Source organism: Kogia breviceps, chromosome 11 (genome assembly GCF_026419965.1).
Source record: "Kogia breviceps isolate mKogBre1 chromosome 11, mKogBre1 haplotype 1, whole genome shotgun sequence".
In the NCBI taxonomy this organism is placed as follows: Eukaryota; Metazoa; Chordata; class Mammalia; order Artiodactyla; family Physeteridae; genus Kogia; species Kogia breviceps.
Window position 1 is genome coordinate 14,079,913 of NC_081320.1, and position 22,507 is coordinate 14,102,419.

Here is a 22,507-nt window from a genome sequence, read left to right on the forward strand (position 1 = left end):
TTAGGAGGTGCAGTGCTAACCAAAAGTGGACATTCCCATCCCCCACCCCAGAGGACACAGCAAGTTAGTCAAGAAAAAGTGTCCTTGGTGGACACTGTCCACCATCCTAACCTGTTTCCTTTGACCTAAAAAAACAGTGCTGCAAAGACAGCAAAATCTACCTTACCTCATGCTTCCACAGACAAGGGGGAAAAGAGGTTTCTGGATTATGGCAGAGGCAACTCTGGAAGCTCGCCAGCCTCACCCATCCAAACTTCTAAGAAATGCCAAAGACAGATATACTCCAGATATTCTGGATAGTCCAGTAGTTCAGAACAGGAAACACAACAAAAGCTCAGGATCACATAATCAAGTCCCTATTCCTGGTAAAAACCAAATATCTAGGTTCAAATCCCAGTTCTAACTGACTTCAGATAAATTATTCAAACTCTGAGCCTAGGTTCCTCACTTGTAAAAAGATGGTGTCAACAACTATCTTGAAAGTGTGTTTTAAGGATATAAATGAGATGAACATCCATGAGCACGTGGCATACTGTCTAGCACACAGCAAAGCGCTTGACAGACAGAGCTAGTTATTATTAAACCCACGGCCCCAGAAGACTAATCAAATTAGAACAATCCGTGCTAGTAATCTGTGCGATACCAAATATATCTTGAGCACGTTTCAGCCATTTTCAGCAAATTCACAAAATTTTTTTTAGCTGAAAGGGAATCTACACACCAGCGCTTTGTAAACTTTAATTTCATACCAATCAGAGGGTCTTGTCAACATGCAGACTGTGATTCAGGAGGTGTGGGAGGGGTCTGAGATTCTGCGATTTGTAACGAGTTCTCATATGATGTCAGTGCTGCTGGTCCAAGGATTCCACTTTAGGTGGTAAGGCTCTAGTCTACTAGGACAGTGCTTCTCAATCCTGGCTGCACGCTGGAAATCTCCTGGGAACTTTAAAACATCAAGATGCCTGGTTCCCACCTCCAGATAATCTAATGCAGTCTTAACTCTGACACTTTGGGCCAGAAAATTCTTTGCTGCGCAGGCAGCCTGTACACTGTAAGATGTTTAGCAGCATCCCTGGCCTCTGCCCAGTTGAAAACCAACAGGCACAAATTATGTTGTTCTCGCATAACTGGCCCGGGGTGGCCCAGGCGTCAGGAGTCTAAAATCTGCCCACAGGGGAGTCCCACGTGCAGCCAAAATTGAGAACCGTTGCCTTAAACTGACCAGTGTCAGCCCTATTACTTGCAGAATCCCAAAGTCAAGGAGAAGAAAGAGCAAACTGAAAGGAGCGCCCTCTGAAATGCCCAAGGAACACCACCTGCTCCTGCCACTGCACCACGAGAAGTCAGCCCCACTCACATGATGCAGCACGTGAATCCGGTAGGAGCCCTCAGAGGGCTTGCCGTCGTGTACAATGTTGGCGATGAGGTCGTAGGTGGTGTCCTCGTGCACCGCCTGTACTTCTTCAGACAAGTACTCTCTCAGATCCACATTTCTGATGAGGATGAGAATAAAAGGAAGATCAGACAAAGCCTACTAGGTTAGCCCTGTAGAGGTTAACTGTCTCACCCAAATGGACCATGAAGCTCTGGAACCCTACTTCAGGACCCTGGATCTAGGTGGGCTTGAACAGCCATGGGAGCCCAGGTTTGTGGAAATTCATATAATCCGTCACAAAAAGGAGTCAAACTGGAAAGACTGTCTCTGTGGGAAAAGCACACTTTAGAAGCATGCTTAGGACAGGGAGATCAGCTCAGTGTTTTGTGACCACCTAGAAGGGTGGGATAGGGAGGGTGGGAGGGAGATGCAAGAGGGAGGGGATATGCAGATATGTGTATGTGTATAGCTGATTCACTTTGTTGTAAGGCAGAAACGAACACACCATTGTAAAGCAATTATACTCCAATAAACGTGTTAAAAAAATAAATAAATAAAAAGAAAAAAATAAAAGCATGCTTAGGGACTTCTCTGGTGGTCCAGTGGGTAAGACTCTGCGCTCCCAATGCAGGGGGCCTGGGTTCGATCCCTGGTTGGGGAGCTAGATCCTGCATGCATGCTGCAACTAAGAGTCCGCATGCCGCAACAAAGATCTCATGTGCCGCAATTAAGACCCGGCGCAGACAAAATAAATAAATAAATAAACCAATCAGTAAATAATAAACTTTAAAAAAAATCTAAATAAAAAGCATGCCTAGCAGTCAAAAGTGCAGGGCCTGGAGTCATTCCGATCTGATCTGGAATCGGGGCTCTGCCACCTCAGAGCTGTGTTCGAGTTTAAGCAGGTGACATAACCTAGGGCTCCTCTGTGAGAATGAGAGCCACCTTCTCCTCTGAGGTGAGAACAAGTGTAACTGCCCCACCCTCTGCCCTATCTAGGAATCTGCTGCAGCTGCAGTGTCAAGGGGACACCTGGTCTCTGGCCTTAGGCTATGAAAGTCTGATCACATGATCATGTGGGTGGTCACTGTATATAACCACTGTAACAATTTCAATATGGCAAACCAGGCAGATCAATCCGATTTATTTTTTTCTTTGAGCTTCTGGAACCTTGCTTCTTTATTTAATTGTTTTTCTTTTAGTTAAATAAGCAAAAGGTTACAAGTAACAAAAATCCACCCTAAGTAGCTTAGGCACAAAAGGGGTATTTATTCAAGGGTTTCAGACTAGGAAATGCACCTGAAACCAAGCACTGGAGAGGCAGCAAGATCCGAGAGCTACCTGCCCTCTTTTCTGCTTTGACATCAGCTTTACTCTTTTCCCACCCAGCTTTCTTTCCTTTATGGAACCCACACTGGCTACCCCACAGCTTCCAAATTTCTCAGTTCTGGTTGCCAAAAGAAACTACTGACTAGGTTCCTTCACCTGGGACTTAGAAATATAAAATTTATTTTTAATACCTGAACATTCATTTTTTAAAATATAGGGCTTCCCTGGTGGCGCAGTGGTTGAGAGTCCGCCTGCCGATGCAGGGGACACGGGTTCGTGCCCCGGTCCGGGAAGATCCCACATGCTGCGGAGCGGCTGGGCCCGTGAGCCACAGCCGCTGAGCCTGCGCGTCCGGAGCCTGTGCTCCGCAACGGGAGAGGCTACAACAGTGAGAGGCCCGCATACCGCAAAAAAAAAAAAAAAAAAAAAATAGAGGGAGAAGCATTCTTGATGTACTTAGAATAAAACCTGCTTTTGTGTTTTATTTGTTGAATTCTGTCAGTTGAAGTATATACATGTACACCGGTTATTACGAAGTCAAGAGCTATAATCAATGCTTACTGTGAAGACTACGATGACAATTACTAAGATCTTTCGAATAGCTAAAGAGGGAAGTAGACTGACAGTTAACATGAATATTAAGAGAATGTTAACTACACTATTTTCAGGAAAAATATAACCTTCTGTAGCCTACAAATATTAAAAAATTTAAATACAATGCAGAGTAAGAGAGATTATATCCTATTTCTAATCTCTGTAGAACTGTCTGATGTGCTACCACTCAAAACACAAAACACAGTAATGTCATCTCTGGAAGGATTTACAATAAATGCTAATAGCAGTCACATCCAGTGGTCACTTCCAGATATGTATCTCCTTTTGAATTTTAGACTATGAATATATTCTCTCTCTAAAAATACAAGAAGTTTTCAATGCAAACCATGTATTAATAAACAACTTTGTTCTAACTACATTATGTAACTTTCTATGTGTTCATGATAACTCTTTATTTCTACAGACTGACAGTGTCCCATATAGATCAAAGAGTCGTTGTTGCTTTTTGTTGGGTGTTTTGTTTTGTTTTGGCCACACAGCTTGCAGGATGCTGGCTCCCCCACCAGGGGTCAAACCTGGGCCCCGGCAGTGAGAGCGCTGAGTCCTAACCACTGGACCACCACGGAATTCCCTAAACAGTCACCGGTAAAAGAAAATTTAGATATGAATCTGAGGACACCCATGTGAGCTCTAGAAATGCCTCCCGGCTGCCAAAAACTGACTTCTTGTATGGTCTTCTCAGCTTTAACAACAGCTGTTCAGACTTTCTGAATGAGTCCTAGAGAAATCTTCAGAAGTATTTATACTCAAGTTTCCATGACTGAAACGAAACTGCTTAAGTGACAAAAGGGAATAAATACATGTTAAATCATTTTGTTTTAGAAAACAGTCAACAGAGCAAACCATACTCATCAGCCAATCAGAACAGTCCAATTTTGAGACCACCTAACTAGCTGGAAGTGAAACTTGAAACCTGTGCTCCAGAAACCCTACCTCCAAATGAGCAGAGGGTCCCTATTCCCTGCAAGTCTGATCAATCTCTGGTAAAAAGAAAGTGTGTTATGAATAAAATACAGGAGAAGGATTAGGTCTGATAAGGGTCCTCTTCAAGAAGCGGGGACTGGGCTTCCCTGGTGGCGTAGTGGTTTAGAGTCCACCTGCCGATGCAGGGGACATGGGTTCGTGCCCCGGTCCGGGAAGATCCCACATGCCGCGGAGCGGCTGGGCCCGTGAGCCATGGCCGCTGAGTCTGCATGTCCGGAGACTGTGCTCCGCAACGGGAGAGGCCACAACAGTGAGAGGCCCGCGTACCACAAGAAAAAAAAAAAAAAAAGTACACCTTCCTCATCAATAGGGAGAAACTGAACACATTTCAGACTTTATCCTCTAGGGAAGAAATAAGGTAGTAGGGCCCCAAGAAAGCAAGACAAATCTAGAGTCATCCCCACTGTCCATCCTTAACTGTAGCATACAAGATGCAATGACCAGAAAACAGATGGACAGACTAACTGCTCAGGATTATCTTCAAAGCCAGGAGAATCCTACCTGTCCTACCCTACTTTTACCAACTGTTTTGCCCTTTACTGAAAGACTACAATTCCCAGCAAGCAACAGGAGAGAAGATAAAAGAGGAACTGCCTGCCAGGAAACATCCATCTTTGAGGCCCCTAAAATATCTCTATCCTTCCAATAAAAACCCTTAACCTATGTAGTGTAGGTAGCTGCCTTGCAGTCTCCAACTACGACAGTCCAAAACTAAGAGTGGCACAGAGATATAAAAAGAAATTCAAGCTCATGCCCCCTAAGAGGAAGTGAAGGAGGGGAACACTCACGTAATAGGGAAGTTGACAATAGTCGGATTCTTCTCCACAAAGAAATTGTTCTTAGTGAATCTCTTAATACAAAAGATTAAATATGGAGGCAGCTTGGTGAGCTGGAAGCGCTTCAGAAAGTTCTCCTTGTAAGTCTTATATTCCTAGAGAGAGAAAAGAAAATTATCAAATTAGAGCAGGGACATGAGTTTTGTTTCAGCTTGTTTGGGGTTTTTTAATATAATTTTGCCTTACATGTAGAATTCAGAAGACACCTGATCCCAGAAACCACCTACAAGGCTGAGGAATAGCTGTTTAGCTACGGCTAAAATACCTCAACTGCGGGCTGCATTTCAGCCGGCACACAATCATACTGTTGAACTCCAACCACAGTAACATGGATATTCCTTTCTATAAGGAAAACAAAAATGTCAAGTGAAAAAGAGGATCTGCTAAAAGCTCAGAATTTTAAAACCATGAGAATCTCACTTAATTCAAAATAAAGAAGAGCTTCCTGACCATTAGACGCATGCACTGTGGAACAGGCACTTATGAGGCAGAGAGGAGCCCCCTCATCACTGAGGGTTTTCCAGCAGAGCTGTCAACTGACATCCCACGTTCCTTCCTCCTCAAAGGCCCCGAGACTGGTGGGTCAAGTGCAATCTGTTGGGCAATACTTACTGAGGCCTCACTCAGCACGTCTGAGGGGATGGAGTGGTGGGGGCCCAGGACATTCTCCTCAGCCCAAGAGGCTTAAAAGCTAGTGAATATATATCTACTTTTCCTTAACACAAACACAATGTAGTACAGTAAAAACTAAGAGATAGGGGCTTCCCTGGTGGTGCAGTGGTTGAGAGTCCGCCTGCCAATGCAGGGGACAGGGGTTCGAGCCCTGGTCTGGGCAGATCCCACATGCCGCGGAGCAACTAGGCCCGTGCGCCACAACTACCAAGTCTACGCTCTAAAGCCCATGCTCCACAATAAGAGAAGCCATCGCAATGAGAAGCCTGCACAACGCAACGAAGAGTGGCCCCCACTCTCCGCAACTAGGGAAAGCCCACGCGCAGCAACGAAGACCCAATGCAGCCAAAAATAAATTAAATAAATAAATTTTTTTAAAAATACTAAGATAAGAATGAAAGACTAATCAAAATCAGAGAGGTAATACCAATGAGACCATCACTCTCTGGAGCATGACATCACAAGAAAAGACAACTACAGATTAATATTTCTATGAATATGGATGCCAAAATCCTCAACAAAATACTAGCAAACCAATTCCAACATAAACAACAACAAAGAATTACATACCAATTATACATGACCAAGTATGACTTATCCAGCAATACGAAGGTAGCCTAACGTCCAAAAATCAATTAATGTAATGTACCACTTCATACTAATAAAATAATAAGGCAATAAATAGGAATAACTGAAAACCATACAATCATCTCATTAGACACAAAAAAGCATTTGACAAAATCCAACACCTTATCATGAGAAAAACACTCAATAAACTACAGATAGAAAGAACTTCCTCAACCTGATAAAGGGTATCTATGAAAAATCCACAGCTAACATCATACTTACTGGTGAAAGCCTGGATGTGCTCCCTTAAGATCAGGTACGACATAAGGATGTCTGCATTTACCACTTCTATTCAACACTGTACTAGAGGTTCCAGCCAGAGCAATTAGGCAATAAAACGTAAATAAGTAAATAAGAAGCATCCAGATTGGAAAGGAAGAAATAAAACTATCTCTGTTTGCAGATGACATGATCTTGTATGTGGAAAATCCTAAGAAATCCACTTTAAAAGTCTGGCAGGTTGTAGGCTACAAAATCAATATACAAAAATCAACTGTATTTCTACACACATGTAATTAACAATCCAAAACTAAACTTAAGAAAACAACTCTATCTATAATGGTATCAAAAAGAATAAAATATTTAGGAATAAACTTAAAAGAAGTTCAAAACATACTCTGAAAACTATAAAACATTGTTGAAAGAAATTAAAGAAGATAAATAAATAGAAAAACATCCCATGTTTATGAATCAGAAGACTTCTATTATTAAGATGGCAATAATTGCCAAACTAATCTACAGATTCAACACAATCCCTGTCAGAATACCAGCTAGCTTCTTTGTAGAAATCCACAAGCTGATCCTCAAATTTGAATGTGCAAGGAATTGCAAGGAACCCAAAATAGCCAGAACTATCTTGAAAAAGAACAAAGTCGGAGGATTCACAGTTTCCGATTTCAAAACTAACTACAAAGCAGTAATAACCAAGACTGTGGTCTTGATATATATGTCAACAGAATAAAATTGAGAATCCGGAAACAAACCCATGTGTCTATGGTCAAATGATTTTTCAACAAGGGTGCCAAGACCATTCAATACAAAAAGAACAGTCTTTTCAACAAATAGTACTAGGATAACTAGACAGTCAGTCTTATGCAAAAGAATAAAGTCGGCCCTTGTACTTTATACCATATACTAAAATTTACTTAAAATGAATTAAAGGCCTGAAACGTAAGAGCTAAAACTACAAAAGTCTTAGATGAAAACACAAGAGTAAATTTTCATGACCTGGGATTTAACAATGGATTCTTACATATGACAACAAAAGCACACACTATAAAAGAAAAACTGGACAGTATTTCAACAAAATTAAAACTTTTATGCCTCAAATGATACTATCAAGAGGGTGAAAATGCAAGCCACAGAATGGGAGAAAATATTTGCAAATCATACATTTGATAAGGGACTGGTATCTAGATTACATACAGAATTCTTACAACTCAATAATAATAAATAGATAAATAACCTAATTTTAAAAATGCACAAAAGATCTAAATAAACATTTCTCCAAAGATGATATGCAAATGTCCAATGAGCACATGAAAAAATGGTTAACATCATTAGTCATCAGGGAAATACAAATCAAAACCATAATGAGATACCACTTCACACCTACTAGGATGCCTACAATCTAGAAGATGAACAATAACAAACATTGGTGAAGATGTAGAGAAACTGGAACACTCATACACTGGTGGTAGGAATATAACATAGTGCAGCCACTTTGGAAGACAGACTGGCAGTTCTTCAAATGGCTATATGACTCAGCAATTCCAGTCCCCAATACCCACCCAAGAGAAATGAAAACACGTCCACACAAAAACTTGTAGACTGGTATTTATAGTAGCATTATTCATAACAGCAGAAAGGTGAAAACAACTCCAAATGTCCATCAGCTGATGAATGAATAAACAAAATGTGGTGTATTCATACACCAAATGGGGTATTATTTGGCTGCAATAAAGGAATGAAGTATGGATAGATGCTACAACATGAATGAACCCTGAAAACGTTATATACTAAGTGAAATAAGCAAATCACAAAAGACCACATATTATATGAAATGTCCAGAAGAGACAAATCTACAGAGGCAGAAAGTAGATTGGTAGTTGTCTAGGGCTGGGGGAGACAAGAGGGTTGGAATGTAACTATAGGGCGCTAAAACACATCGATGATGAAAATGTTCTAAGTTGACTCTGGTGGTGGTCACAAAGATCTGTGAATGTACTCAGTTCCCTTGCCACATGACGAGTAACCTGACAGCGCTGGAAAAATAAAAACTCTCTAGCTCTAGCACACATACCACAGCCACACCTTCTTTTAAGTAAACTTCTGATCATCTAAGGGTATAAGCACTATTGGAAAAATGTCTCTTTGGTGACATGAAGTAACTCATCTCTGCGTGACTGAAATAAAATACTGTGCTAAAAGCAAAGAAAAATTTTTAATCAAGTAAATGCCAAGAGACTTCACTGTCCACATCTGTGTCTATGAACAAGTTGACATCAAGAAGCACTATTTTTCATTATCTCAGAGTAGTGAAGGATAGACAGATTTAACACCTAAACGATGTCATAGCCTAACTTGAAAAGGTTTCTCTGGAATTTATGAGAAAATACTGGGGGGAAGGATTTCACCCTGGACATCAGTACCACATTCACACAGCAAGGTTTTAGCTAAACTCACATTACAAGAGCACTATTAACCAATTTTATTGGTTTCAAAGTTTTGTTTGTACAAAAGTTTGTTATAATTTAATACATGCTTAAAAGTTGTAGGTATAAAAAGCTTATACCAACATTGATGTTTATACTAATTTAAGGAATATTATAATAACAATAAATTTAAATCAATTCTGAGGGTCCACGGAATCTTAATATTACTTAAATTTGAACAAACAGTAATAATAGGGACCACGTGGCATAGCTGAAAAAGTCAGATGAAAAAACCCCCAGCTCTGTCATTTAAAAACAATATAAACTAAAACCAAATAAAATAAACGGAACTAGATGAGCCCGAAGGTCTTTTGCCTCCCCAAAATGAAATGAGTCTAAGAAACAGGCTAGATATTTTAGGTTACCTATCTCTATGCGTGTGCGTGTGTGAGAGAGAGCGAGAGAAGGGGATGGGGGTGGAGGGGAGAAATGGGCATTTACTATCTGAAAACAAATGAACCTTAGCTAAAAAAGAGAGCAGAAAGGGTTTGGAATGAGGTATCAAGTTAAAAAAAAAAAAGAACCACAGTTAAAAAGTTTAAAAGAATCAAAAAGGATTAATTTTGTCTAAGATGAAGAAGGGAATTAAACCAAGAAACAGTTAACTCAGCAGATAAAAAGAAACCTTTAACTTGATGCAGAGCAATGGTAGAACAAGAATACATTTTTTCACTGTATTTGTATTTTAGTCAGGTTTTTTTCCACTTTAATACTGATGTCATTTTTTTTTAAAGACGGGAGTTTTTCGTACTTTTGTGAGTTCCTACTATCCTGAATACCCGCTTCCTTTCTCCATACTACCCAGAGGCACTGTAACTCAGGTTAAGAGTTGGGGGTGAAACATCAGGAAGTCTGGGAGGCTCAATAAACACAATATACTTTAAAATAAATGCATTACATACATGTGGCAATTTCCAAGTATAAAAAGGAAAACGTCAAGAGAGGGAAAGGGGCATCAGCAGGGCAGGTGTGCTAATGGGCTACCTTCTCAGTGATGCCGTTGAACTTGGCCAAGATGTTGAACAGCGGCACCTGGGGGATAATGAGCTGCTCCTTTTCGTCCTTGTAGAGGGGGGCAGTAGGAAGGTCCAGCGTCAGGTACATAAACGTGGACTCCACCATCGTCTCTTGGTACTCATCGTTATGGAGCAGCTGCTCTTTTTCTTCTGCTGGCTAGCAATGAGGGAGACACAAAAGGAGGGGAGGAGTGTGAGCAGAGTGGAGAACATCACAGACGGAAAGAAACGGTGTTTCTGCTACATTTACTTCACTTAATATTGAAGTGAACCAAGAGGGGTGCCCAAGAGACTGGGCAGTTTCACGTGCAGCTGTACCTGTTTAGATTAATGCAAAAACCGGGCTTCCATCTTCAGAGAGATTTTATTTAAATACCAGACGGTTTTAAAAGTTTTTAGATGATCTAGAAAGCTTATGTGAGCTTTCTGGAAAAAAACACGCCAGCACCACCCAGTGGCCAGAACACTGAAATCAGTCATCCCTCGGTATCTATGGTTGGTTCCAGGAGCTGCCTTGGATACCAAAATCCACGGATGTTCAAGTCCTATAGTCGGCCCTCCATATCCACAGATTCCGCATCCTCGGATTCAACCAACTGCTCAACGTAAACGTAGTAGTTTTATGTATTAAAAAAAAATCCATGTATAAGTGAACCAGTGCAGTTCAAACCTGTGTTGCTCAAAGGTCAACCGTTATTATATCCAACCACTACCTCCCAAACTTAAGCACACTGGTGCAACAGGAACCTAGGGGAAGTGCCACTTGGCAGGTGTACTGCAGAACCTCTTCCTGGAGCAAAAGGCTGTACCAGTTATCTAAGCATCTCTCTGTCAACCCTAAATCCCCTCAGGCGATATAAATCGGTCCAAAACTTGGTTCAAGCCACTCACCAAATCAGGATGAGGAAGCTTTTTAGTGAAGATCCTCATGGACCCCTGGAAAACATCAGTCACAATAGCTGTACAAACAGAAATCAAAATGCAAATTCTGTCAGTTTGGAAAGCATTTCCAAAATACAGTCCTAACTCCTAAACTTCTGACATAAACCAGCATCTTCCAGCATGAGACCCAAAGCTCTCATTAAGCACACAAGAACCTTTGTAACATATACCACTAAATTATACCTTTATAAGTATTTCTGTAAATAATTATTTCATGTCTATCTTCTTCCCAGGAGAGATGGGGCGCACAGGCTGAAGGTACCTGAAGAGGTGGCAGGGCTATGTGACAGGAAAAGAACGAGGCCACAATCCCACATAAAGAAACCAACACCATCAGAACACAGAACGAAGAAAACTGCATTAAGTCTCCGAAATTATTCACCTGGTTCAGCGGTCTCTAAGCTAAGAGTTATTTTTGGCATTCATGAAAAACGTCTAGCTACTGCTAAGCCAACCTGGATGCTAAGAAACACAGGGACTCCAGGTCTGAGAATGAACAGAGCGGCCAGCCTCATCTCCCCAAGTACATGCTCAGGGCGAGGCACGAGCTTTTAGTTTGTTCCACCAAATTCCAAGCCAGGCAATCAGCCCACCAAGCCCTCACTCTGGCACCACTAGCATGTCTACAGCATGCTGCCCAGCCCCCCAGCTTGAAACTGGGTCAGGACTTCTAGAGCACAATTAGATACCCACTTCCACTTATTAAAAATGCCATTAGAGATAACCATATTCTAATAAAGGAAGATGGAGAGGAAACCATTCAGGAACAAGATTTAGCCCATATATACAGAGACACTACCCTAACACAAAAAGATAAAACAGGTAAGAGGAAAAGGATGGGAAGCTGCAAAGCGTTTTTTAGAAGAAGCAACAAAACAAAAAAGTGCTCCCTTTCACAAAATAACATGACTTACTCTTTTTTTTCTTCTTTGTGCCCCCCAGAGCTGAGTGTAGAGCATTCAAAAACCAGGAGAGAAAGTCGACTCCGTCCCCTGGAAAAGAAAGAAAGATGGTATGTCAAAGCTGGGAGACAGTGCAATAGTCCAAACCACATGCGGGTTGGCATGACTCCACATTCTCAGTGTTTCTCCTTCCTCTCCGGCCACGCCATCCCGTCCCCTGGGCATCCTCCCCTACCTGGCCACTACACGCTGGCACTCCTGAAGGACAAACTCTCAGTCTTCTGATCTTTACTCTCCCCCTTGGCTCTCTGGTTCAACCAAAATCTTCAATTATCACTTCTATTCCAAACCTGAGTCTCATCACCCATCAAGAGCCATTACTGGGGGCTTCCCTGGTGGTGCAGTGGTTGAGAATCCACCTGCCAATGCAGGGGACATGGGTTCAAGCACTGGTCTGGGAAGATCCCACATGCCACGGAGCACCTGGGCCCGTGAGCCACAATTACTGAGCCTGCGCATCTGGAGCCCGTGCTCTGCAACAAGAGAGGCCACGATAGTGAGAGGCCCGTGCGCAGCGATGAAGAGTGGCCCCCACTTGCCACAACCAGACAAAAGCCCTCGCACAGAAACGAAGATCCAACACAGCCATAAATAAATAAATTTTTTTTTTTTAAAAGAGCCATTACTGGGAGCTCCCCGGTAGTCTAGTGCAGGGGTCCCCAACCCCTGGGCCGAGGACCGCTGTTAGGAACCGGGCCGCACCGCAGGAGGTGAGCGGTGGGGACTGCTGGTCTAGTGGTTAGGACTTGACGCTTTCACTGCTGTGGCCCAGGTGCAATCCCTGGTCGGGTAACTGAGATCCCGCAAGCCAAGCCATGCGGCATGGCCAAATATTAAAAAAAAAAAAAAAAAAAAAAAAATTAAAATAAAAATTTTAAAAGCCATTACCGAACTTCCCTTCTAAGTCACTCCTCAGCCAGAATGTTTTCAAAACAAAAATGTGAAGGCATATCTTTACTTAAAAGCGTTCACTGACTCCCCACTGTTATCAAGATGTAATCCAGCCTCCTTATAGTGGCATATAAACCCAACACCTGGTCCACTTCTGCTCTCATCATTGGATCCAAGGGTCCAGCCACATGCAGTCTTCTCTCTGCACCAGGCACCTCCATGCTCCTGTCCGGTGTCCTCTCTACCTGGAATGCCCAACCCCACCCTGTCTCGCCACTACCTAAAACTTAGGTGTCTCTTCCTTCACTCTGACCCCCAGCCCACCTCCCATGTGCTCGACAGGCGTCCTTACTCTGTACTCCCTCCCATAGCATGTTGTGCTTCCTCTATCACAGCACTTAACACCCTGTAATCATCTTTCTACCTAACTACCTTCCCCACGAGAATAGAAGCTCCTGGAAGAAAAAACTGTGCTTCTTATCCTGGTATCATTAAAATCTACTAGCACCATGAGTGAATGGTGGATCAACTGACCTGGATGCTAGAGAATATCATATCAGATACAGGTACTAAGAGCCACTCATGTGGCAAAAACTAATTGAGTTTGGAGCGATAAAAACAGTCAAAATAGGGCTTCCCTGGTGGCGCAGTGGTTGAGAATCTGCCTGCCGATGCAGGGGACGCGGGTTCGTGCCCCGGTCCGGGAGGATCCCACATGCCGCGGAGCGGCTGGGCCCGTGAGCCATGGCCGCTGAGCCTGAGCGTCTGGAGCCTGTGCTCCGCAGCAGGAGAGGCCACAGCGGTGAGAGGACCGCGTACCACCAAAAAAAAAAAAAAAAAGTCAAAATAAAATATTCTGGTCTGCAACATGGCAAAATGAGAACCAAAAGTGGTAGGCGCTTAATAAGGGTTGGTGCCTTTCCCAGCTTCCTGGTTTTCCTGAGTCGGAAAGTTTAGTTCACCAAAGCAGACAGACTTTCTGTCCAGCTGAAATCGCTTGGGACTCTGGGCAGGGCAGGCTGAGGAAGGAAGAGTGAAGAACCTAACCACGCTATGCACTGGACACTCGCTCCGGCTACTGTGAGGTTCACAGCAAAGTGGAAGTAAATGTGTTCATCAAACTAGTTGTGTTGCCCTAAAGTCAGAAAACATGAATTACTCCTTCCTTACCTTGCTTGGTGATCTGAAAAGTCTTCTTGCTGCAAAGGACGACAGCTTGAAGCATCTCATGGGGAGAGACATGTGCCTTGAAATTTCGAGGGTTCCAGAGCTTTCTCATCAGCTCTCCAAAACGCTGGACCAACAAGAACATGATATCCCCAGGAGGACGCTTGATGTTCTTATAATTGTCTTCTTCCAGGAAGTAGTTTCGGAGAGGAGGAACGTTAGACAGAGCCTGGAAATCAAACAAACACTCCAATTAATCCACAGCCTTTCTTCAGGGCCCCTGGGAGCCAAGCTTGTCCACCTGAAGTTCTTCTAATAGAACTGTGTCTGTGATGCCTTAAAGAATCAGAAGCAAATGCACTCCCAGAGAATCCCCTGAGTTCACATTAGAGAAACATCCTTCATAGTGAGTTTCATAGAAAGTTCAGTTCTGCATACACTCTGCTAACGTGGGTATAACAAAGGAGTTTTAAAATTAAGGTATTCAAATCCCTATCTGCTGACCAACTTAATTAAAAATTTCCTTAGTTTACTCTAATTAGACCTGTGACTATGTTTGGATTCACAGGAACTGAAGGCTAGAAACCCAAATACTCTTTCTTCACCATGTATTTGGCTGGGGCAGAGAGAACTATCTGGAGACCACAGTTCCCCCATCTCTCAACTGTATATTAAAACAATATGAAAAACATCTTAGTAAAACCTGGTGTCTTCCCCAAATGTGGTATTGAAAGGGTGGGAATAAAATGATACAGGGACTTCCCTGGTGGTCCAATGGTTAAGACTCTGCACTTCCACTGTAGGGGGCACAGGTTTGATTCCTGGTTGGGAAACTAAGATCCCGCGTGTTGTCTGACACGGCCAAAAAAAAGAAAAAACAAAAACTATACAATTGTATATAAAAATGAATGTACTCTGTTATGATGGAAAATAGTCAAAAGGTTTAAGAGAACAAAAATTTTATCTCATTAAGCAAAAAGATAAAGACCAGCCATGTTAGTTCAAGAAGAAACACATGCTTGTTAGTGTGAGTTATGAAACGGGGAAGGAGACCACGGAACAGACCCTAAATAAATGCGTAGTCTCCCCACAGGTCCCTCCTGATGGGTTCATGAATCCTCGTCAGTGCTACGCTTACCATGAGCACAACGTTCTTTGACAAGGTGATTCCTTTAGCAAGGATAGAAGGATGCTGTTCAACACGATACACCCAGGTGTCTCTAGGGAAGACAGCTCAGGATGCAACTCAGGATAACGACAGAGGTGATCAGGAAAGCCCCTACAAGCTTAGCTCAGCTGAAGAAACAATGATTTCCTGCTTAGAGTTACTCTCAAAAAAGGAGAAGCATATGGATAGTTTATACTAATTCTTGGTTATCCAGGCTGTGGAGAGAGGTTGCTCTCTGGTTTCAGCAACAATACAAGCAGTAGGTGTCCTCAGAGAGAAATTATTCAGCTTCCAGATGGAGTACTTGGTCCATTCAATCCCATTTTAGTGGAAACATCACAAAGGATTTGTTCATCTACTTGTTTGTATAAATAGAAGTCCAATGCACTATTCACTGCGCTACAGAGCCAGGTGATCTACTTATTTGTATAAATAAAGAGAACTTCCTATGGGGACTGAAACCCACCACAAAGCCAAAACTAACTGCCCTGCCCATATTCAAATCCTGTCTGTCCATCCTGTAACAGTCTTCACAAAGCCACAAGAGGCTGTAAGAGAAACAGTCCACAAAGTCTCTCTCCACCTAAGAATTTGACCTCTCCAGGGACCAGGCATGACACCAATGGCAGGCACCAAAATTCACAGATATACTTTTACAATTTGTTACCAAATTCTTCATGCAAAAATACCACAAACAAAGTTTAAAGGCCAAAGAAGAATTAGAATGAAATATGTGCAACATATGCAAAAAAGAGGGCAATATATATATATACTTTTTTTTCAAATTTGAACACCTGACTTTTTTTTTAACATCTTTATTTGAGTATAATTGCTTTACAATGGTGTGTTAGTTTCTGCTTTATAACAAAGTGAATCAGTTATACACATACATATGTTCCCATATCTCTTCCCTCTTGCATCTCCCTCCCTCCCACCCTCCCTATCCCGCCCCTCTAGGTGGTCACAGAGCACTGAGCTGATATTCCTGTGCCATGCAGCTGCTCCCCACTAGCTATCTATTTTACATTTGGCAACATATATATGTCCCTGCCACTCTCTTTGTCCCAGCTTACCCTTCCCCCTCCCCATATCCTCAAGTCCACTCTCTAGTAGGTCTGTGTCTTTATTCCTGTCTTACCCCTAGGTTCTTCATGACCTTTTTTTTTTTTCTTAGGTTCCATATATATGTGTTAGCATACGGTGTTTGTTTTTCTCTTTCTGACTTACTTCACTCTGTATGACAGACTCTAGGTCCATCCACCTCACTACAAATATCTCAATTCCATTTCTTTTTATGGCTGAGTAATATTCCATTGTATATATGTGCCACATCTTCTTTATCCATTCATCTGCCGATGGACACTTAGGTTGCTTCCATGTCCTGGCTATTGTAAATAGAGCTGCAATGAACATTTTGGTACATGACTCTTTTTGAATTATGGTTTTCTCAGGGTATATACCCAGTAATGGGATTTCTGGGTCGTATGGTAGTTCTATTTTTAGTTTTTTAAGGAACCTCCATACTGTTCTCCATAGTGGCTGTATCAATTTACATTCCCACCAACAGTGCAAGAGGGTTCCCTTTGCTCCACACCCTCTCTGGCATACTTTTAATCCTCAATAAAATGGACTACTAATAGAAAAATGAGCACATAAGGCCCAACAACTCATGAAAAAATATAAGAGTCAACTTTAAAAGTGAATTTTTAAAAAGTAAATTAAAATGGAGACACCTATCAAAATGGAAAAAGTTCGGCTTCCCTGGTGGTGCAGTGGTTAAGAATCCGCCTGCCAATGCAAGGGATATGTTCGAGCCCTGGTCCGGGAGGATCCCACACACCGCAGAGCAACTAAGCCTGTGCGCCACAACTACTGAGCCTGCGCTCTAGAGCCCACGAGCCACAGCTGAGCCCGCGTGCCACAACTACTGAAGCCCGCGTGCCTAGAGCCCATGCTCCACAACAAGAGAAGCCACCACAACGAGAAGCCCACGCACCACAACAAAGAGTAGCCCCCGCTCGCCGCAACTAGAGAAAGTCCACACACAGCAACCAAGACCCAATGCAGCCAAATATCAATAAATAAAATACATTTAAAAAAAAATGGAAAATGTTTTTTTCAGTGGTAACAGTGACGATGCAAGATGAAGAACACCCTTTTGGGAACCCTCCTACACTGTTGGTAGAAATGTAAATTGGTGCAGTCACTACGGAGAACAGTATGGCGGTTCCTTAAAAGGCTAAAAATAGAGCTACTGTATGATCCAGCAATCCCACTCCTAAGCATATATCCGGAGATAACTATAATTTGAAAAAACACATGCACCCCAATATTCACAGAAGCACTATTTACAACAGCCAAGACATGGAAACAAGCTAAATGTCCATCAACAGATGAATGGATAAAGAAGATGTGATATATACACACAGACACACAGACACACACACACACAGAGGAATGTTACTTAGCCACAAAAAGAATGAAATAATGCCTTTTACAGAAACATGGATGGACCTAAAGATTATCATACTAAGTGAAGGAAGCCAGAAAGAGAAAGACAAATACCGTATGATATCACTTACATGTGGAATCTAAAAACACGACACAAATGAACTTATCCATGAAACAGAAACAGACTCGCTGACATAGAAAACTTATGGTTACCAAAGGGAAACGGGTGGGGGAGGGGATAAATCAGGAGTTTGGGATTAGCAGATATAAACCACTACATATAAAATAGATAAATAAGGTCCTACTGTATAGCACAGGGAACTATATTCAATATCCTGTAATAAACCATGATGGAAAAGAGTATGAAAAAGAATATATATATGTATGCATAACTGAATCACTTTGCTGTACACCAGAAACTAACACAACACTGTAAATCAACTATACTTCAATTAAAAAAAAAAGAAAAAGAAAAACACCCTTTTGTGTTGCTGGTGGGTTTGTAAATTGCTACAAACCCCCTACAGCCTAGAATCTAGGCCCAAGGTGCATTAATACAAGAAGAGAAGGTTAAATAAATTAAATTCAACAAAATGGACTAACATGTAAATATTAAGGATGCTGCACAAGAATATTTATTGATTTCATAATATGCTTTTAAGTTAAAATACATACAAAGATACATATACATACTACATTACAGATAAAAAAATACAAGTATTTTTCAAGTCTAGAAATGAAATATAACAAAATGTAACAGCGACACAAGAAGTGCAAGACTATATATATATAGAATACTCACTGCAACACTGGTAACAGAAATAAAAATGTGAGACAAGTGAAACTTTATGTATCAATTGGGAAATAACAAAACAAACCATAATATTGCCACATGACAGGATATAACGCATTTGTGTACATGTGTTTAGAATAAAGTTCTGGAGGTCTCTATACTGCTAACTACCCCAGGACAGAGTACTAGGGAAAGAAAGGAATGAAGCTTTTGTTTTATTCTTTCTATATCTTTCCCCTACACAAGTGCTTGTTTATAGTTTTTTTTAACCAATTTTTTTTGAAAGAAGTAGGATGATTATTTATTTTCTTATGCTTACCAACGTTTTCTAATTTTTCTACAATATGCGCATATTACTTGTGTAATTTTTTTAAAAAGCAAAACAACTGCAAACAGAACAACTTTGGCTTTCTGCCTTTCCTATTGCAGGACTTCAGCACAGGGGCAGGACAGAGACACCATAGAGCCAACACAATGAACATCTGCACCGTGGAAAGAAAGAGCATCATCGAGCTCACGTGTCTCTTACTTGGTACTGCAGGCCCCGCACAGCTCCATCCCCCATTCCCTGGAAGCTCCAGAGGCCGGAACAGGCCCACCATTTGGCGGCAGCCCCTCAAGCAGACAGGAATGTTCTGCTTGGTGCAGAACAAACACCCAAGAAGAGTCCTTGGCAAGACTCGGGGTCTGAGGACCACCTGACTGCACTCCCCCAGAAGGCAGCTGTTTCTTAGCCAAGCTTCACAGTGTTCCCGGGTTACCCCCTCCCTCATGGTTCCCACCTCCAACCTACCTGAAGGACGGCATTGGCATAGTCGTTGGCCTTTATGTTATTCAGGCCCACGATACCAGGCAGGTAAGTGGTGCCATCATATGCCCGGGACAGCTTGGCTTGCTTGTCCAAGTTAGCGATCTGCTGCTTTGTGAAAGTGGGCTTCAACACATACTGCAAAGCAAAAGAAAATCCTAGACTGTTTTAGGGCAGTCTACAGAGTTCACGAGATACATCCGCAACAGTAATCTCTGCCAAAAGAAAAGATACTTTGGTCCTGAATGTCTCACCACCCACCCAAAAGGCTCCCAACAGTAGGTCTAAGGCCTGAAGTAACGTGGAATGGGCCCGCTCCACGTTGCTCATCTAGAAGGTGATCTTTGTGTTTAACCCAAAGTCACTGAATCCCAGGCCTTTCCTCAGACCGCAGGTCCAGCCCAACCAACAACAAACAACAGGGAGAAGCTGCAGGACACTCAAGTCTGCAGGAGGCAGGAGTCTGAGTCCCAGGTGGGACCTCACCCAGAGCCAGCACATGGGCCTGGTGCAGGAGCAGGAGTGTCACCTCCTATTTGTGCAGGACTGAGATCTCAGGACCCCCTGTGGCTGGAGGGGCAGGATCAGTAACCTCCCTGTCCTAGACCTATGAGGGTCATCGTGTCACACACTGGTCAGAGGTCGCCACTAACTCACTTTGAAAGCTTGAATTCCTTTCAGTTTCTCCATCTATTAATACTGTCCTTAGCCACTTTAACTTCAACTTTCATAGACTGTTATAAAACTTATGGAAGTGCAGTAAGTAGTGTTTCAAATACTCTGAAAACCAAGCTTTCCTTAATAAATAGAGCATTCAACTCTATTGAACATGCAGCCACTGCTGAAAAGGAAAGCAGTAATCAACAGTTCCAACAGTAATCGAAGCCCAAGAGGACTTTCCATACTCCCCACTTAAGTGCAGTGACTCTTGGCACAGGTCACAAACCAGAGCCCACAGATGGACATGTTGGCCATTCTGGCAGCATCATGTCAAAAGTAGCCGGAAGCTGGTATACCTCTTGGCATCCACTGTCCTACAACAGGCCCAATTCACATCCCTACTCCAAAATATGGAAGGATAATTTATTTCACAAAAATGCTTCCACCCTAATTGAAAAGTAGCAATATTCCTTCAGTCCTAACCCTCAACATTAAAAGCAGAAATGAGAGCTAGGCTGTAGACCACGGGCCAAAATTATGAATTGTGACCTCCTTACTCTGTTTCCCTGGTTCCTCCCAAGGCGAAGGAGCCTCTCGAAGCCCAAGGGATTGAGACTCTTCCCTGACCTTGGGTGGGGCAGATCCTCAGGAGCCCTGGGGTGGCTCCCAGGATAACTAGTTCCAAACCAACCCTCTTGGACACGTACCGTGATATCCTCCAGCGAGGAATCGATGATCTCATAGTTGTCTGGGAGGCAGTAAAACTTGAGGGTGTGGAGGTTAAGGAAGACATGGTGACTAAACTGGACACTGTGAATGTAGGCATGAGACTTCAAACCCCGGCCTGTAGGGGAGAGTGAAAGGCTATGAGAGAAGGGCAGACTCCATAAGCACACAGATGAGGGGTAATTTTCCTTTCATTATTTTGTACCAGAACATGTTAGTATCAGCAAAAGCAAAGTACTACGCCACCCACGAAAGGAATCTCCCACATGAACTCCTCTCATCACAAAAATTAGCAAGAAAGAATAGCATGTTATCTTTATTCCCTAGATGGCACAAGACAGAAGGGAACTAATGTCATATACATGAACACAGAAAATACGTGTGGGTGTATTTGTGCGTGTGTGTATATATGTGTGTGTTTGTGTGTGTGTATATATGCGTGTGTTTACGTATATGAGCTAGTTTCATGTATTAGAAACTAAGAACATCCATGTATATATTATATACAGTACACGCACGTACGTGCATACACAGATTTGCACATACACACGTACATATCTGTGACAGTCCATCATCACTTAGTCCTGAGTTTTCAACTGTCCACATTCACGACAATCCTGTACCTACATACTTTTTTGTTCACGTTGCCACTCCCTTCTAGAGCATCTCACCCTTAACCTATTCATGGGCCCAGCCGCTCCGTGGCATGTGGGATCTTCTCGGACCAGGGCACGAACCCGCGTCCCCTGCATCAGCAGGCGGACTCTCAACCACTGCGCCACCAGGGAAGCCCTCACCCTTAACCTATTCAAACTCCATGTCCTGCATACAGCGTACAAGTTCCACCTCCTCAATGAACTCTACACATAAACACTCCAGCTAACAATGATCTTTGCATATTTCAACTCCTTTCACCCTTATTTATACTCAGCGTCACACAGTCCAGCAGTAATCTTTATGGTCTTAAGAGAGTTTGCTGATTTTTTACGTGTTAACCTTGACAGTTTATAAGATCCTTATTAGAGCAAAGAATGTAGTTTACATTTCTTTTGAATCCTCCATTACTGTGTACAAAGCATTTGCTTGCTCTGAATGAACTGAAATAATAAATTTCCAGAAAACAGAATGAAAAAGTCCTTAGAGTAAAAGGATTCTCAGAAAAAGACGTAAGTATAGAAAACATCAGAGATTCAAAAACCCAGGGTCTCTGATACGTCCTACATAGTCTCTCATATGGCTAGTTCTTTCTCCCTTTCACATGTATTCAGGTTCTGACCAATCAGAGAACCTCCTGTGGATTTTCTAAGAGTATTCCAACTTCCTGGGAACAAAGATAGGGCTTATTAGACATGACTCCTAACAGCAGCTTACTTACTTTTAAAAAAAAAAAAAATCCCTGAATAGAACTGTGGCTAGTGCTGAAAATGTGATGCAAAACATTTATTTACCCTGAAAGTACTTGCCACACACCAGACAGGCATATGCATTGATATGCGAGAGGGAGATGGAACACAGTTTCTCAAAGTCAAAGTCCAGCACACTCCTAAGAGAACCAAAACAAAACAGAAACAATTAATAGGGATGGTTGCCTAGGTGAGCACCTGAGCAAAGCAGTGTCACTGGCTCCCTGTCCTGCAGTTGCACAGCTGCCTTCAGAGAACAGTTCAACAATCACATACAAACCGTGGGGAACATTAACTCTTCCCTACCTAGGCATTTAATATAGCACCACCACCCACCAAGCCCCAAAGCAGTGCAAAGGTATCTCCAC

The 22,507-nt window shown here is 42.4% G+C and overlaps 1 protein-coding gene across 7 annotated transcripts in view; it reads right to left on the reverse strand.

The window, feature by feature from the left end:
• USP39 (ubiquitin specific peptidase 39) overlaps positions 1-22,507 on the reverse strand; it is a 28,929-nt gene that overhangs the window by 1,763 nt on the left and 4,659 nt on the right. For 5 of the 7 annotated variants that reach the window (XM_059078979.2, XM_059078983.2, XM_067007281.1 and 2 more), the window contains 9 exons: positions 22,185-22,279; positions 20,718-20,854; positions 19,336-19,488; positions 14,134-14,359; positions 12,025-12,102; positions 11,060-11,127; positions 10,137-10,325; positions 5,092-5,234; positions 1,358-1,493 (listed from right to left, as the gene is read on the reverse strand). In XM_059078979.2, the coding sequence (XP_058934962.1) occupies positions 1,358-1,493; positions 5,092-5,234; positions 10,137-10,325; positions 11,060-11,127; positions 12,025-12,102; positions 14,134-14,359; positions 19,336-19,488; positions 20,718-20,854; positions 22,185-22,279 (1,225 nt within the window). Of the gene's footprint in view, positions 1-80; positions 257-1,357; positions 1,494-5,091; positions 5,235-10,136; positions 10,326-11,059; positions 11,128-12,024; positions 12,103-14,133; positions 14,360-19,335; positions 19,489-20,717; positions 20,855-22,184; positions 22,280-22,507 lie in introns of those variants that run through there. The other 2 variants (XM_067007280.1, XM_067007282.1) reach the window with 2 other exon arrangements.